Here is a 15,847-nt window from a genome sequence, read left to right as displayed (position 1 = left end):
GAATACCTGATGGACCGCACGTAGTGTTCAGGTGACAGAAAACAGCGGAAAAAGACATACTAGTATCTATCTGTATCTATATAGCCAGTAGAAAGTCAGCGTCACGCTGGCAACGACAGAATGTCGCCGAATCTCAAAATAAGCTCCTGAGAGTATCCAAGTATCCAACGTAATCTTGCCTGAAAATCTACTCTGCCACATTGAACGGGGCTCATTGACCTGAAAATTACGTCGACCAATCCCTAAAAATCAGGCAGTCATCTAGAGGACACCGGTCGTATTGTCGCTGTAAATGTCCATTTGACTGGCCGGGCGAGCTATTATCCAGCTGTGTGACGCCGGCTTAACCACCCTTCTGCATAAAATACCCGCTTTGATATACCCATTCCCTGCAAGGGATAGAAACATGAGCACATCTAGAACATTTCACGAGTACAAATTAAACAGATCGTTTGTTTCTGACTCCGTAATCACTTGTAATGCAATAATGATTCCGCAGTAGCCCAAATGAGATATTCGTAGAACTTGTCAACCGATCTTTTAATTAGCCCCATTTATCGGCTTCCTACACAACCAATAACAATTACTTGCAAGTGATTTAACAGCCTAGAGAAACTATTCATAGATACTCCATTCAACGTTGCACTTAACATGATGGCGAGCGTCTATGAACCAGACTGAATAGAGAAACGTTAACGTTATGTTATCTCAACTTATCGAGTGTGCTACAGAGAGGAAGCTTACAGGATAAGCCAGATATACGATTGACTCTGAAGCCGAGTAGCAATGGATCTCTAGGTCATCTTCATTATAGCTCAATTGTCCGAAATGATGACCACAGGCTTACTTCGGTTAGGACAGAAAATTGCTCGTCGTCAGTCAGACGGTATTAATTTTGGATGCATACAAGCAGACAACAGAGACAGCTGACATGGAATTGAGTTGTTTGCCCTTTGGACGTGAACAGATCTAGACTCGGCAAAGATCGTGGGGAAATGCGAGGGAAACCAAGATTGTTAGGATCGGTGTTTTGCGTTCATGGTTCAGTCATCTCTGTCAGTTGCCGTAAGAAAAGGATCTGCGTGACAAGAATGTATTCTGTTTGACCCTCGATTTATGGGTGCCACCATATTGACTAGCAACGTCATGGGTCGGCCATCTTAAAACCTATGCAAATTAAGAAATAACCCTCTCGAACGAAGCTACATAATGTAATAAGTATGAATTCAAAAGCTCCTATATGTAGCACAATTGAAATATATATTTTCGCCATCAATTAATGCAAATAAAGCTATCTGCATTATCTGCATACTATTATGTTAGTCTTCATCAAAGAAAAATTCATTCCTCCTTCTTTTACTTATCCTGTACTGTTTGAACTAAAAACGCCCTTGCCGTTTAATTCCCATGGCCAAGGATGTAGGTACAGATCCCAAAGTTATGCCACTTCTTTCCGAGCACAAGAATTATCTACCCGACTTAAAAGTCGTGACGGAAATACGAGATACGAGAAAAACCAGAAGTACTTTGTCAGTACGTAGGAAAGCCACCAGAGGGCCCAATATCTAATAATATTCTTTGATCATGATAGGACAATACCTACCGACCTATCCATCAGTAGCTTCTTGAATTAGAATTCTTTGCATGCAAACACTACCGGAAGTATAACCTTTCTAACGAAGGTAATAATAATAACATAGGCTACACAGCACATGCACGTAGTGAGCTATGAAAGCTAAGTCATAAAACCTGCTAAAGGAGGCTAGGAATAATCTTCAAGCAGATCCTCCCCTGGTAAAACCGCAAGTTAACTACCGGCCAGGAGTAGGTCCATTTAATAGCCACGGAAGATTTCGTGGCCAATGGAGCAACGGATTACGACTATACCACGAGAAGATCTGCTTGGAGATTATGCAAGAACTCAAGCCCCAAGCGGTACGGACTCGCATACATGCATGGTCGAGTCAGTCAAAGTGATAAAACATAAACCATTTGCCTTGACCTGTTCGTTCACATTTAGTTCAGTTGTACCCAATAGCCCGGTCTCACGCGCGCTGCATTAAACATGTATGCAGGGATGAACCATCGATCTTCACACAATTTATTCTGAGTAGTTATCAGCGTTGAGACCACATGGCTTCTCCCGCCATTTTTGCTAGAAATGGTGACACAAAAACTGCGCATGGTTATCTAGATCTCCAAGTAAGTGCTGGATTAAAACATCACAACGTTTACTAAATTGTCGGGATTTTCTGGCGGCCAATCCGTGTTTCGAAGCGAGCGGCCGCCAGTGAAGCCAGGCTATCAGAAAACGTTATCATCTTCAACCCGAACATCTGCTTGGAGATTAATATGAACGCATCAACCCAAACGCACCCAAAACCTTAGTCAGGTTTTTCAACCTATCTACTTTCACTCTCATTTGTTTGTAGTTTTGAAAAAAAAAATCTTTTACATGTAATTATAGTAAAAGTCAGGAGGGCTCGGCGTTGGATGTATTTCGGCTCCTTGTTCTGTAAGAGAACGTCTTTAAGTCTTCTTCGCGTTTAGTTGTAGCTCGGATTTCATCCCGCGGTCGGAACAAAAATGTGAGGAAGTCTTGAAGAAACGACGGTCTCAAGAAACAAGGAGTGAGTCTTCTTTTCTTCTTATCTCTCGATTTGGCACATCTCAACGTCTGTCTTGGGGTGAAATATTTCCCGTGATTATGTATTTAGGTCCAACAAAGCAGCGTGTACGCGAGGAGCTGTGGTACATATGCGGGGAAAAAAGCTTAGATTTGTGCAGGATCAATTTTCAGTAGAACACCATTTCTCATCATCTCCAAGCAGAAGTGGGGATGGACGATCGGAACGTACATGTCAGGATGAAACTTTCATTGAATGATATGTTCTTGTAGCAAGTACAAAAAGGGGGCGGGGTGCTCTTACATAGAGGGGAAATCTAGTGCTGTCAGAGAAGCCAGGAGTCAGCTCTTCTAACCACAACATCTGCTTGGAGATTTATACGTGTGTGAACTAAAATTTCATGACTGTTTCATGTACTGAAATTAATAGATGTGAGCTGAAGTGAAACCCACCGGATGCACAACCCATGCCGTTTTACTGCATAAGATCCCCCATCATTACCTCTAAATTGATGATGAAGCTATATCTAGTATGTCACTTGACGACTGGGAATATAGCAAATGGATTTCCGCAGTGGCCTGATGTATGATGTGATTACCTGCAGAGGATATTGGGTTTGTCTGTTTTTGTTTGTTACTTTATAACAAGAAATATTGTTTTTGGCATGTCAGTCTGTCTGTGTATGTTTCTGAGTTTTCAAAATCAAAATATGGAGAATGTGACATCTTAGGAGATGCTCTTTTTATCAGTCCCTTGGGGTTGGAAAACACGTATGGTGAGTGAAGTCAGAGTGCTATCTCTTATTGCATTGTTGCAATATTGGGGTAATCAAGCTGACTGATCTACATATATAATACTGCTGTAAAGTGTGGTAAGGGATGAAGTCTGCCATCGCTGCTTGTCTTGTTCTGTTGTTGGAACAACGGAAAGCTCTTCAATTTAAATATAGCTTTCTTAGGTGCAGTCAACCTTATTTCAGAATGATTTCAGATATTTCAGAAGCTGTTCCGCAGCCTTCATGGTTATATGCATTTTCCTTGTCATATTGTCATGTAATATAAGGAGAAAGGAGAAAAAAATTTGCCCTGATGAAGGCACTGTAGTACAGCTTCCAAAACAACGGTACAGAAAAAAGAGGTTGTGTATCTAAGAAAACTACCTTGATTAACCAACCTGACTGAACTACGTGTATTTACAGTGGGAAGTGCTGTGCGGAAGTTCAAGAGGAGAAAATCCTCGGCTCAGATCGAGTTGACAGGAGCCTCCAACAAAAGTGGCCGTGGCTGGACAGCCAGGAGACGGGCGAGCAAGGCGGTGTCTGCCATCATCCAGAAGACAGGAGGAGGTAGGAAACAGTCTACACAACCTTAACATCGGGACGACGTTTTTATTTTCCAATAGATTATGATTTTAAGAAGTAAAGAAATGCAAGAAGTACACACTACTAGTAGTCCTCCAAGAGAACATGAGATAGGAATATCAAATAGTCAAAACAATTTCCCTGTAAAAGGGATGAAGGTATGATTTTGGTAGATACTGTATTATTCCAGCTACTGTAAAATCTTCATCATATTGACAACTTTTTTTACACGTTTGCATAGTAATTTCATATTTCCAGCATTTGTAAACAACTTATAAACAACCTGCACTTTGGTCCCATTATTTTTTGTGATACATGCCAGCTGGGTATAAACAAACATTTTATACAATTATACAACACAGTGTCATTTCATACTCAGTCTAAAACAGTTATTGTTTAATGCATCAGGGCAGCTTCATAATCAACTTTCTATATAAAAAGATGACCAGAAAATTGACTTCAATTGACTGCCCTCAATAACGAGGTAAAGCAGTCAAGCATGATGCTGTTTCAAGTAGCTAATACTGGTGCCAAGAGGCTTTGCTGCGGCATGCATTTTCTGCCAAGCACACCAAGTCACCCGTACTCTTATCGATAAGTGTGTTGGGGTGCGGCTTTTAATGTTCACCGGTTTGATGCTTGAGGCTCACCCATACATGGACTAGAGCAAATCTATTCAAAACACGGAGGATGGCAAGGGAACCATTTTACATTTCCTCAATCTCCTTTTATAGATGTGAACACTCTCATGTAGCTCAGCTTTTATCACACACTGTACTTGCTAACACAAAGATGACTGGAATGTATAATGTAAAAGTATGGCTCCTAGGATGGTGAACATGTGATCGCAGAACTTTACCCAGTACATGTACATCCGTAAAGGTGATATATTACAGGGAGGAACAACAGGGAATTCCAACTTCTGCTTCCCACTGCACCATCTATACTGTACATCAGATCGTAAGCCAAACATTACATTTTGTGCCATTTATCATTTACATGTATGCCATACATATAATCCAAACGGCTTTGATGGGGAAATGGCATAGAGATTTGTAGCGCCATGTAGCTGCATAGCCGCATCATAGATAAAGCACTGTGAAAGTCATTGGCAATGTCAGGACACAATCATAATTTTTTATATCATGAGAAAGCACTTATGTTCCAACATATGTATTGATTCCATTCTGTCTGCTCTACCCTGGCTTCTACTAAGCATCTTCTATATATAGATAGCTAGCTCCATCCTAGAGCCTAGAGACTAATCTACTAACTCAATGACTCTGACCATATACAAGTTACATAGAGCATTTCAGGACACCACAAGCATTTTCATACATCTAGACTAGAGATCCTCTGACCATCATCCTAAGTTATGTCTAGCTGAGTGCGTAATGTTCTAGCTTACACTTTACAGACTGTGTAGAATACCAGATAAGAATCCATAAAGGCTTGCTGATAGAATTTTTGAAAAAGGGTGTGAGCTTGAGCTACAGTAGTCCATATATATTGAAATGCAGATTAAGGACACCAACCTGGTGATCAGGACTTGCCTGCTTTATATATATGGATTATAGTGAGTGCAAATATACAGAACCGGTGGAGGAGGAATATCATGCAATTGAGTGCCCAAAACATTGTATGGTGTTACATGTACATGTACAGATACTGGGTATATCCATTGTCTTCTGTATCACAATTTCCTTTCTAGGTATATAAGAAACAACTTTAACAACATGCACATTTAGATATTGACTTTTTACCTGCAGTGTAATTATAGGATAGTACATAATAAAAAAACAGCCAAAAAACTGCCTACTAGTAAGTGTTATAAATTCCACTGAAAACTGTATGTATACTTTTAGTATATACTATTAGTCTCGTCCCATATTACATGGACTTTATAGAGTAGATTAGCTTCCTAGACTTATTATTAATACTAGTAGTAATTGCCATATGTTGTATCTTATATATTAAATGTTCAGCAACTTATTATTATCATATCCATTAATTCCAGGCATAGTTATTTCCAACACTTCCTCCTTATTTATGCACATATTAATTTCTCAGAAATTGAATACATTTGTCAATGTCATATTGTGCGAGATTTGAGAATTAATTCTGGAGGATAACAGCTGGCAAGGGAATTTTGTGGCTGAAACTAATTATAAGACATTGGTTCAGATTGGTAAGTAAATTATCTAGTGAAATTTCTATAATTGTTCTTTATTTTGAGCTTATTGGGCTTGCAAAGTGTTACATATAATACATGGTACCTCAGGCTGCATTGCTGATATCTGACAATTACTGAAAATTATGTATACATAGAAATAGTAGTTAAATCGATATACAATAAAAATTATGTATGCATAGAAATAGTAGTTATAATATATAATAACAACAAGAGGTCTGCTGTAAAGCTAGCATTACACTGTCAACAACTTTTGATTGAATTCGTCAATTGCCAGAATGTCCCTGAATCACCAGAGAATGGAGCCTATTTTTGGCCTGAAAAGCTGTATATTGGATGTGGCTCAGTGACTTGTGAACATCGACCGATTTCTAAAAACGTGCTGTGGTGAAGAGGACAAAAATGTTCTATAGAGCTGGCAGACTCATCAGGGGAGCTACTAGTATTTTCCTGCTGCAGGACGCTGGCTTAATGAACAAGTAGGATGGCAGGTCAATGTCATGTACAAATTGAATAACAGTGCCTCTTGAAAAGGAGATGAATCGGCTGAATCGGAGGTGTAAATCTTTAAGTCACTTAAAATGTAATTATGAAGTATGTTACACACCAGCCCTGTTTGTCAGCACTGTGGATTTTCTCTCAAGGATTAATTTTGACAGAGATGGATAGAGTGTAAGGGGTCATTGACCTGACCCAGGAGTTAATCAATTTATTTCTTGTACAGATAAAATACACATGTCCTCTATTGTCCTTGTCACAAGGATTAGCCCTTTGTACATGTAATAGCCATTAGGTAATTGGAAAGTTGTTGCTCTATGCCATTAGGCATTCCCATTGGCACTGGCAAAAGTCTGAACCAGGACTGACTCCAGGACCCATCATTTCTACTTCCCTGGATGGAGATTTGCTTGTTAGGATGGACGAAAATTTCACCGTCTTTCCCCAAAGCCTGACCTTCATGACATGAAAATACACGTACTAGTATACATGTATCTTTCCTCAAGTCAAGAGTAAACTGAAATGCATGAAATAGTGTTTCTGAGGGTTTGAAGTTCCAGAATTTCTAGTTTTGCAAGCACCAAGCTTGGGTGATGATGAATGAGTGGGACAGACAAAAATCATATGCAGGAGACAGCCCTGGTCTGAACCCCTCTGCTAACTTGACAAGATCTTGGAGTTACTATGAGGCTGCCAGCTTGTTCCATAAAGATTAGGGCTGTTTGTAGTAACAACAAAAACTGCCCTTTTGCTTCCAGACAAGTGTCACTTTTGATTCCCTCCTACTAGGAGAGGCAGGCAATCAGGAAACTGCAGGCTGACCTTCTGGTGGCTTAGCAGAGAGAGCACTCTAGATGTGGGATTTCCCGGCAAAGGGCTTAATGGCAGCAGGAGTAAGTTACAATAATTGTAGATCAGGGATTTCCATGTTTGAAGGGCTTTGTAGTTATGATTGTGCTCTAGGGCTTGGATTGCCTTTTGAATCTGATTTCTAAATACAGCTGCAGTAACTTTTGTAATATTGGAGGCTTTTTAAAGGTTTTTTTAAGACATCTTACTGGAAACTTGCTATGTATGTTTTTAATGTACTAAAATATTATGTTGACAACCAACTCAAAGATACTGGAAACTGTTGTCCCAAAATTTAAGTGCTGCAAACTTGTTTGAATCAAGGAGGGCTTAAGTTTGGTGGAGGGCTTATATTCATAAGCCTGTTCTCACTATTTTCTAATCAACTCTGACATCGATTGTAATTGTGAAACATTCTCCATCAATTATGCTCTCCCTCTTGGGTATGAGAAGAAAAGTGCTTTATTGTACCATGTAAATAATAAATGTCAGTCTGTATTGTTTATACTCCCCATGAGGGCATGTAAAATTCATACAGGACAGCTAATTGTGGCTACTCTGTCATTATTTTCATGCCAGAAACAAGGCAATTAGACCCCGTTCATACCAGACTTTTAGAAACCGGTTGAAACTGCTAAATAATTAGCAGAGAAAACTGATTTTTATTTAGTCTGGTGTGAATGCGAATCAGCCGCTTCTTTAGGAGTTTAAATCGGCTTTTCAAAAAACACCACGTGAGATGGTTTGCTAAGGTTTTTTGAGGAGTTCTTCCGCCATCCGCCAAAAAACCTGGTCTGAATCCTTAGGGTTTTTACGTCATAATTTCAGGGTCACGGGGTCAGCATCCGGGCTGTGTCTGACCTCCAATTTTTTTTGATTGCGTTGTTTTGAGTTCATTTCCACTGTTTTTTTTTTTTTACTGTTTTTCTTCATTTTACAATGGAATCAGCATACGCAACCTGGTTGCCAGATGGGATCAAGCCAAAATTGGGAACATCTTAGTCCTCTTGATGTATGCATAATATGTGCTAATATGTAGTTGGATTCTCAGACTGAGAACTATCTGTTACCATAGTGTTAGAGTCCGCGATGACTGGTTTCCATAGTGGTAGAGAATCCTTAACCCCTATTGGACAGATTTTTATAGTGATGAAGAATCCTGAGCTCCTATTGGTTGTTTTGGGAATGGTTTTCTGGAGCTAGAGGTGTATATGGCTATTTGTCAATCTCTACCAAAAGACAATGCATAATTGAATCAGTTATAGTTGTGTTTATGTGAAATGATAATGGACAAATGTAGAATGAAAAACTTATTCACTGACCTAACATTGTATTTTTGATGCATCAATGTCATGTGGAGTATTCATTAGTAGAAGTATTCTAAATGTATGTTGTTTGAGGACACAATTATTTTGATAAATTATGGCTTTTTTATTGAAAAAATTCAATTTTCTCCCTGCCAGTACCGGTATGGCAAATAGAACATCACCTTGCCCCATTCATCCAGCAGTCAGGCTGGTACCTTGTGTGACATTGGATCCACGGTGTGATATTCCCCATATATCTCCACATGTCAACCCTGTGGTTTCTATCTGATCAGTAGTGAGATGGGAAAAGACAACTGAAACGTTGCGTATGAATTATTCAGGATTGAAAATGAAAGGCACTGTTGTACATGTACTTCCCTGGTTGTGAAGACATGACATTTTCAATAGCAATTGTTGGCTGTTTTTAATGGATAATGTTTCAGTACCTTAGCTGTATAGGTCAGGTGTAATGGTAGTTTTAATGCATAGTGTTTCAGGGTATGGGTAACTAGACTCTGGTTTAATGGCAGTTTGATGGATAGCATTTCAGTACCTCATCTGTATAGGTCTGGTTTAATAGCAGTTTTAATGGATTACATTTCAGTACCTTAGCATAGATCTGGTTTAATAGCAGTTTTAATGGATAGCATTTCAGTACCTTAGCTGTATAGGTCTGGTTTAATAGCAGTTTTAATGGATAGTGTTTCAGTACCTTAGCTGTATAGGTCTGGTTTAATGGCAGATTTAATGGATTACATTTCAGTACCTTAGCATAGATCTGGTTTAATAGCAGTTTTAATGGATAGCATTTCAGTACCTTAGCTGTATAGGTCTGGTTTAATAGCAATTTTAATGCATAGTGTTTCAGTACCTTAGCTGTATAGGTCTGGTTTAATAGCAGTTTTAATGGATTACATTTCAGTACCTTAGCATAGATCTGGTTTAATAGCAGTTTTAATGGATAGCATTTCAGTACCTTAGCTGTATAGGTTTGATTTAATGGCAGTTTCAATGGATAGCATTTCAGTACCTTAGCTGTATAGGTCTGGTTTAATAGCAGTTTTAATGGATAGCATTTCAGTACCTTAGCTGTATAGGTCTGGTTTAATAGCAGTTTTAATGGATAGTGTTTCAGTACCTTAGATGTATAAGTCTGGTTTAATAGCAGTTTTAATGGATAGCATTTCAGTACCTTAGCATAGATCTGGTTTAATAGCAGTTTCAATGGATAGCATTTCAGTACCTTAGCTGTATAGGCCTGGTTTAATAGCAGTTTTAATGGATAGTGTTTCAGTACCTTAGATGTATAAGTCTGGTTTAATGGCAGTTTTAATGGATAGCATTTCAGTACCTTCGCTGTATAGATCTGGTTTAATGGCAGTTTTAATGGATAGCATTTCAGTACCTTAGCTGTATAGGTCTGGTTTAATGGCAGTTTTAATGTATTACATTTCAGTACCTTAGCATAGATCTGGTTTAATAGCAGTTTCAATGGATAGCATTTCAGTACCTTAGCTGTATAGATCTGGTTTAATAGCAGTTTTAATGGATAGCGTTTCAGTACCTTAGCTGTATAGGTTTGATTTAATGGCAGTTTCAATGGATAGCATTTCAGTACCTTAGCTGTAAAGGTCTGGTTTAATAGCAGTTTCAATGGATAGCATTTCAGTACCTTAGCATAGATCTGGTTTAATAGCAGTTTTAATGGATAGTGTTTCAGTACCTTAGCTGTATAGGTCTGGTTTAATAGCAGTTTTAATGGATAGCATTTCAGTACCTTAGCTGTATATTTCCGGTTTGATAGCAGTTTTGATAGATAGTGTTTCAGTACCTTAGCTGTATAGGTTATATCTGTATGATTCCATGTGTACTCTATAGGATGCAGTGCTAGTCAACTCTGAAAGAGGGAGCTTTTGTAAGTTGACTCGGTCTGTTATGTACTGGAACAATCACTTTGGCTGTACAGCTATAAGTTCCTTGGCCTAAACTCAGATACTAGTGCTAATCCAGGTCAGTGGGCATTTCTGCCTTAGGTTGCCAAAGAAATGGTAAATTATAGAGATTTCATATTTGGTAGTGGTATGTTTTGCATCATTTTCGTAGTTATTGGGAAAACAAAACTTGTCAAAGGTTTATGGTTATGTAAAACCCTTAGCTAGATACTGAAATGTAAGCAAGGCAATCCCAAAGCAATTGATGTAACTGCTGTGTAATGACAAATAAAACTCAAAGCCGCTAAAAGTGCTAAAAAATTCCAGGGAGATGAAACGGAAGGACGAGGTAGATCCTGCTGGATTTGTGGATCAGCAGAACGTCTCACTGTACTGTCAAATATGCCCTTCAGTGGTGTGAACAAGGACAACTGACTGCTCGCAGCTAGAATGTATGTTTCATCAGGACATGCCAATATGACTTCTTGGTTCTCGGATATTTGCAGGAAATAAATGAGGCTGGGTGGGAAAACAAAAATTAAACTAAGAGAAAGGAACAGGAATCTTCTGATAGATCTAAATGCTTACTCCACAGGATCTAAATGCTACCACAAGAGATCTTTTCCAATCCAAACACATGACTGTACGTATGCTTCACATTGGCCATGGCACTCTGTATTCAGATTATACTCCCCCTAACAGTCTAGCACTCAAGTAGATAAAGACATTCCCAAAAGTAGCCAAACTTGCAATCGGAATGAAATTGCCTCAATGAGGGAACTTTTCTCACTAATCAGAGCCTCTCTTGGCTCCATAAGAGACCAAAATGCACATTTTACAGATGAGTGATCGGAGATTGGTTTTCTGAATTGAGCGCCTCACAAGCTGTACTGGAAGTGAAAGCTGTAGAAACTTGCCAACTTTCCCTTGGAGGGGGAATTACCAAACTGATGCACTCATAAAGATTATGAAAAGAAAATTAATGTACAGAATGACAACTTCCAAGTTTGTCCTTTACTGGTGTTAGTGTTACAGTACTTAATACAATAGTATGCAATTGTATTTCTCTGTAGATATCAAGCAATGACCACAAATTCTCTTTTCTAGCCAGCATCTGTCAAAGAAAGTCCTTGTCCTCCTTACTTTCTACTGTAACAGTGTTTCCATTAATGAATGCATCAAAATGGTAAGTTTGTTGTTTGAAACATTAGCGATCCTGGTCTGTTGACATTGCAGCTCATTGGATCTGCATGTATCACAGGATCGTGTCAGTTTTGTTCATTGTTATCTCACCTGCCTGCTCCATCATTTTACTACAAGCATCCAGTAACCAAGACGTTAACTTGTTATAGCCTAAGGGCACCATTTTCCATTTTCAGAACACTCACCTACAGATGTGCTGTGAACACAGATGAATGTTACAGGCAAACTCCATCTAGTGATCCATTACTGATGTAAAAGTTAACAGACTGTTAAATTAAAGGGCAAGACTAGAGGGTACAGAAGTGCAAAATTCATCTCACCAAATGCATGCTGACCTTGTGGTATGGTTTGACCTAATTCTAATCTTCTGCATATCATGTATGCCAATATTACCTGTCAAAATGACCGAATGGCCATAATTAATGTCCGTTATTAGCAACAATAACTCAGGGAAGGACAAATTAAAGGTTGGATTAAACTGATCGCATTACTTCCCAGACAAATGTCAAAAACCTTGGTCCCTTCAGAACATGTATGTTATGTACATTATAGTCCTTTGACAGTGAAGCATTCCCAGGATTATTCTCACAACTTGATTCATCTCTCATCTCCTTAGCTCTGGGGCAATCTGGTGTTTGGCTTCAAAGATTTTGTCAATAATGCTTAAGGATGAGTTCAGGATAACAAATAATGTGGTATGTAGAACTAAAGTGACTACTTACATTTCACAAGTAATCTACCATCAACAATTAACGTTGAGTTAGAGCTGGTTGGGTACAATTTTGTCACTAAATAAATGCATAACAATGAATTCAGGATAATATTGTGGTGCGTAGAATTGAAGTCACTGTGACAATTATGCTTCACAAATAATTTTCTATGAAAACTTAACATTGAGTTAGACCTGGTTGTCTAGGATAATGTCAATATAATGCCTAACAATGAATTCAGGATAACAAATAACATGATGGTACCACAAATGTAGAGTGACCAATTATGTTATCACTGCCAACACTTAACTCTGAATAAAAGCTGGCTTACATGTATAATGCACAGCATGCAATGATTTGGACCCAAAATGGAAACAGAAAAGGCATGCAAACCCTCTTTTATTTGCAGACTCTTTCATTTATTTCCCTGGTGACAGCAGCCCTCTATTCAAACACAGGGTGACGTGTATTTCTGTAAACAGGGTGGTTTTAATGGGACTGTGAGATATTACTCCACCAGGCTCTTACAGAGTCACTGCTTAATGTATTTGCCCCCTCCTCATATGTACAGTTGCCGTGGTGATGAGTGATATTCCACCAGGGGTGACGTGAATGTTGCTAGGCAACGGTTTCTCAAGCTGTTAGCAACACGTTCCATCATGGATGTTGTTTTTGAAATATTGGGCCACACCTATTTTATTTGTTGGTTCTCGGATCTTAAGATAATAACGCTAGATTGAAATACTAACTTAAAAACCAAGTCTGGGGACTTGTACACTTGTAGCTTAATCATAATTCTGCTTTAATGATACTGATTATTACATAAAATCAGTTTTATACAACATGGCATGAAGGGATAGTAGAATGTTGTTTCTGTAAATTTTGTTTTAGTCATGATAATTGCAGTCTGTTTGTCTATGTTTCCATGTATTTTGGCAAGCATAACTCAACAGGCTATGGATGGATTGTTCTCATAGGTGTTATGTAGAGTCTAGGCTAAGGTCTTGGGAAGACAGATTTTTAGATTTTCATTATCTGTAGCCAGGAAAATTGGTGTAGGTTTGGGCCCCCTTACACTACAGCTTGTTTTGTAACTAAAGACTTTTTTTATTTGGAACCTTTGAAAGATTGTAACGTTATATCTCGAGAAATGTTAAAGGGACTTCAGTTTTCTAATTTCCCAAATTAATTTGAATCATGTCAATCCCCAAGGAGATTTCGGTCATGCAAGCACAATATCCTTACATGACATGTATACTGTGACTTTCCTGTTGCCTGTTCCCTGTATCTGAAGGCTGTCATTATCAACAGCACAGGCTATAATCTGTCCCACACTGACTGTACTTCAGACTCCCAGGAGCCTACCAGAGAGGTTTGATGACAGATGCAAATGATGACGAGTAGGCTGTTCATGTTCTGCATCCACACACTTGTTACTCGACGGTCTGTGACTGAACAACATTGAAGTCACCTTGTCAAGTCGTACCAACTGGATGAGCTGTATCAGGGGCTGACCTGTGTACCTTGGTATACGTCCCCAGGGCGTCGTATGCTTTAGCTCATCTCTGATCAATTGTGAGAGGCCCACTCGTTTAACCAACTGTTTTGTAATGGATCATCCGGAATCAGTAATGTGTTGATTTGATAAAGGAAGGCTCACATTTATTTTGTTAAATCAGGCATTGGACAGAGGGGCCTGCTCATTTGATTACCAGAAGGTACCAGCCCACATGTGGCTGTGGGTGGTGTATACACGTGCAGCTGTGTGAAGGATAGTGTTTCCAGTACAGGTGTCCTTTTACGCCATTGTGTTGAACGTATTGACACAGTGCGGGTCATTTGCTAAGGTTACTTTTCTACAGGCTATGTTTATGGAGCTTCGCTTGAAGAACGCAGAGGAAAACTTGAAGTATTTTATGGGAAGCGGCTTCCATACTGACTGTGCAACTGGTTGTAGTACTCTGTCATTGATTTTTTGAGTACACTTGTTGTACTTGTTTGCCGCCTATATAACAATTAGGTTTTCCTGCTGTCTTTCCTCTAAAAGGAAACAATATTCGATGGGGATCCTGGCTTTTATTATGCTGCTGCTGTAGCCAGAGTACTAGTAAAGAAAAAAACCACAACTCGGAACTGCTGAGAGAGGCTCTGTGCCTTGCCACATTGGATGATCCAGTTGAGTGAGTGAGTACTGATAGAGTACAGACCTACATGTACATGTAATAACAGAGGAGACAGTTCACCATGCAGCGGTCACGGAAGGCAACACAAAAGGAGGAAAACTCTTTACCCTACAAATACCGACCCCCATCTAAGGAGCAGGATGGCCAGCAACCTTTGGTTCATAGAAAGGATTCTACGACATATCGAAGATGTTCCCGGGTTGTGCAGTGGTTTCGAAGGTGCTTCGTACCAGAGAAAGGTAAGAGTGTATGTGTGCATTGTAGCAATGTTAGGGAGGGTAGCTGTTGTGAAATTGTAATTTTGTAAATTTTGCCTGGTAATCATATATCTACTACTATACTGTAAATTGATTTAAGTACAATGTACCATACTATATACGTCTAATTTCGTGGAGGAGGGGAAAGGTATGGTTCAATGCATTTTAATATCTAGGTTGAAAGCCATACAGAATAAGATTTTAAATTTGTAGTGTGATGAATGAAGACTACAAACGACTGGGAATTTCTCTTGTTACAGTATCTATTTTCATTGTGGTAGCAGACTTGCCTGAGCCTGGTTGACTTGCTCTCCACTTTTCTGATCCTCTTCTAGATGCTTGATGTTTGTAACCTATAAGCTTAGGGGATTGGGTGCTTCTAATATGGCTAATCTACACAATCGCCCTCTAGAGAAGCATGGTCTGTTACGACCTTGAACAGACCTTGTGTTACCGACGAGTGGAGCACTAATTAGTCAAGAACTTTGGCAGTGTTATCAGAGAACAGGTCCTGGAGTGTAAGCTTCCTAAAATTCAGAAGTTTGTTTTGTGAAATACCTGTACTTGTTGTTTTCACAAGTTTTCACAGAAGTAAGAACACCCAGATGTAAGGCTCCAGACTAAAATCAATTTTCACCCACCAGAAAAACACTTCTCACACTTTTTAGCCATTTAAGTATCTCATTCCACAGAAGATTATGAGAAACGCGAAGTTCAGACTTGGGCCCTCA

The 15,847-nt window shown here is 39.1% G+C and overlaps 1 protein-coding gene across 2 annotated transcripts in view; it reads left to right on the top strand.

Annotated features, from left to right (window-relative positions):
• Positions 1-2,564: 2,564 nt before the first annotated feature.
• Positions 2,565-15,847, top strand: part of LOC109478597 (Kv channel-interacting protein 4-like) — a 40,199-nt gene continuing 26,916 nt past the window's right edge. Inside the window, exons 1-2 of one of the 2 annotated variants that reach the window (XM_019780263.1) lie at positions 2,565-2,630; positions 3,826-3,972. In XM_019780263.1, the coding sequence (XP_019635822.1) occupies position 2,630; positions 3,826-3,972 (148 nt within the window). In that variant the 5' untranslated portion in view covers positions 2,565-2,629. Of the gene's footprint in view, positions 2,631-3,825; positions 3,973-14,126; positions 15,099-15,847 lie in introns of those variants that run through there. The other variant, XM_019780262.1, reaches the window with a different exon arrangement.

Source organism: Branchiostoma belcheri, unplaced genomic scaffold (assembly GCF_001625305.1).
Source record: "Branchiostoma belcheri isolate BF01 breed outbred unplaced genomic scaffold, Haploidv18h27 scaffold44, whole genome shotgun sequence".
NCBI lineage: Eukaryota > Metazoa > Chordata > Leptocardii > Amphioxiformes > Branchiostomatidae > Branchiostoma > Branchiostoma belcheri.
Note: the sequence above shows the minus strand (reverse complement) of the source record. Positions and strands in the feature narration are given on the sequence as shown.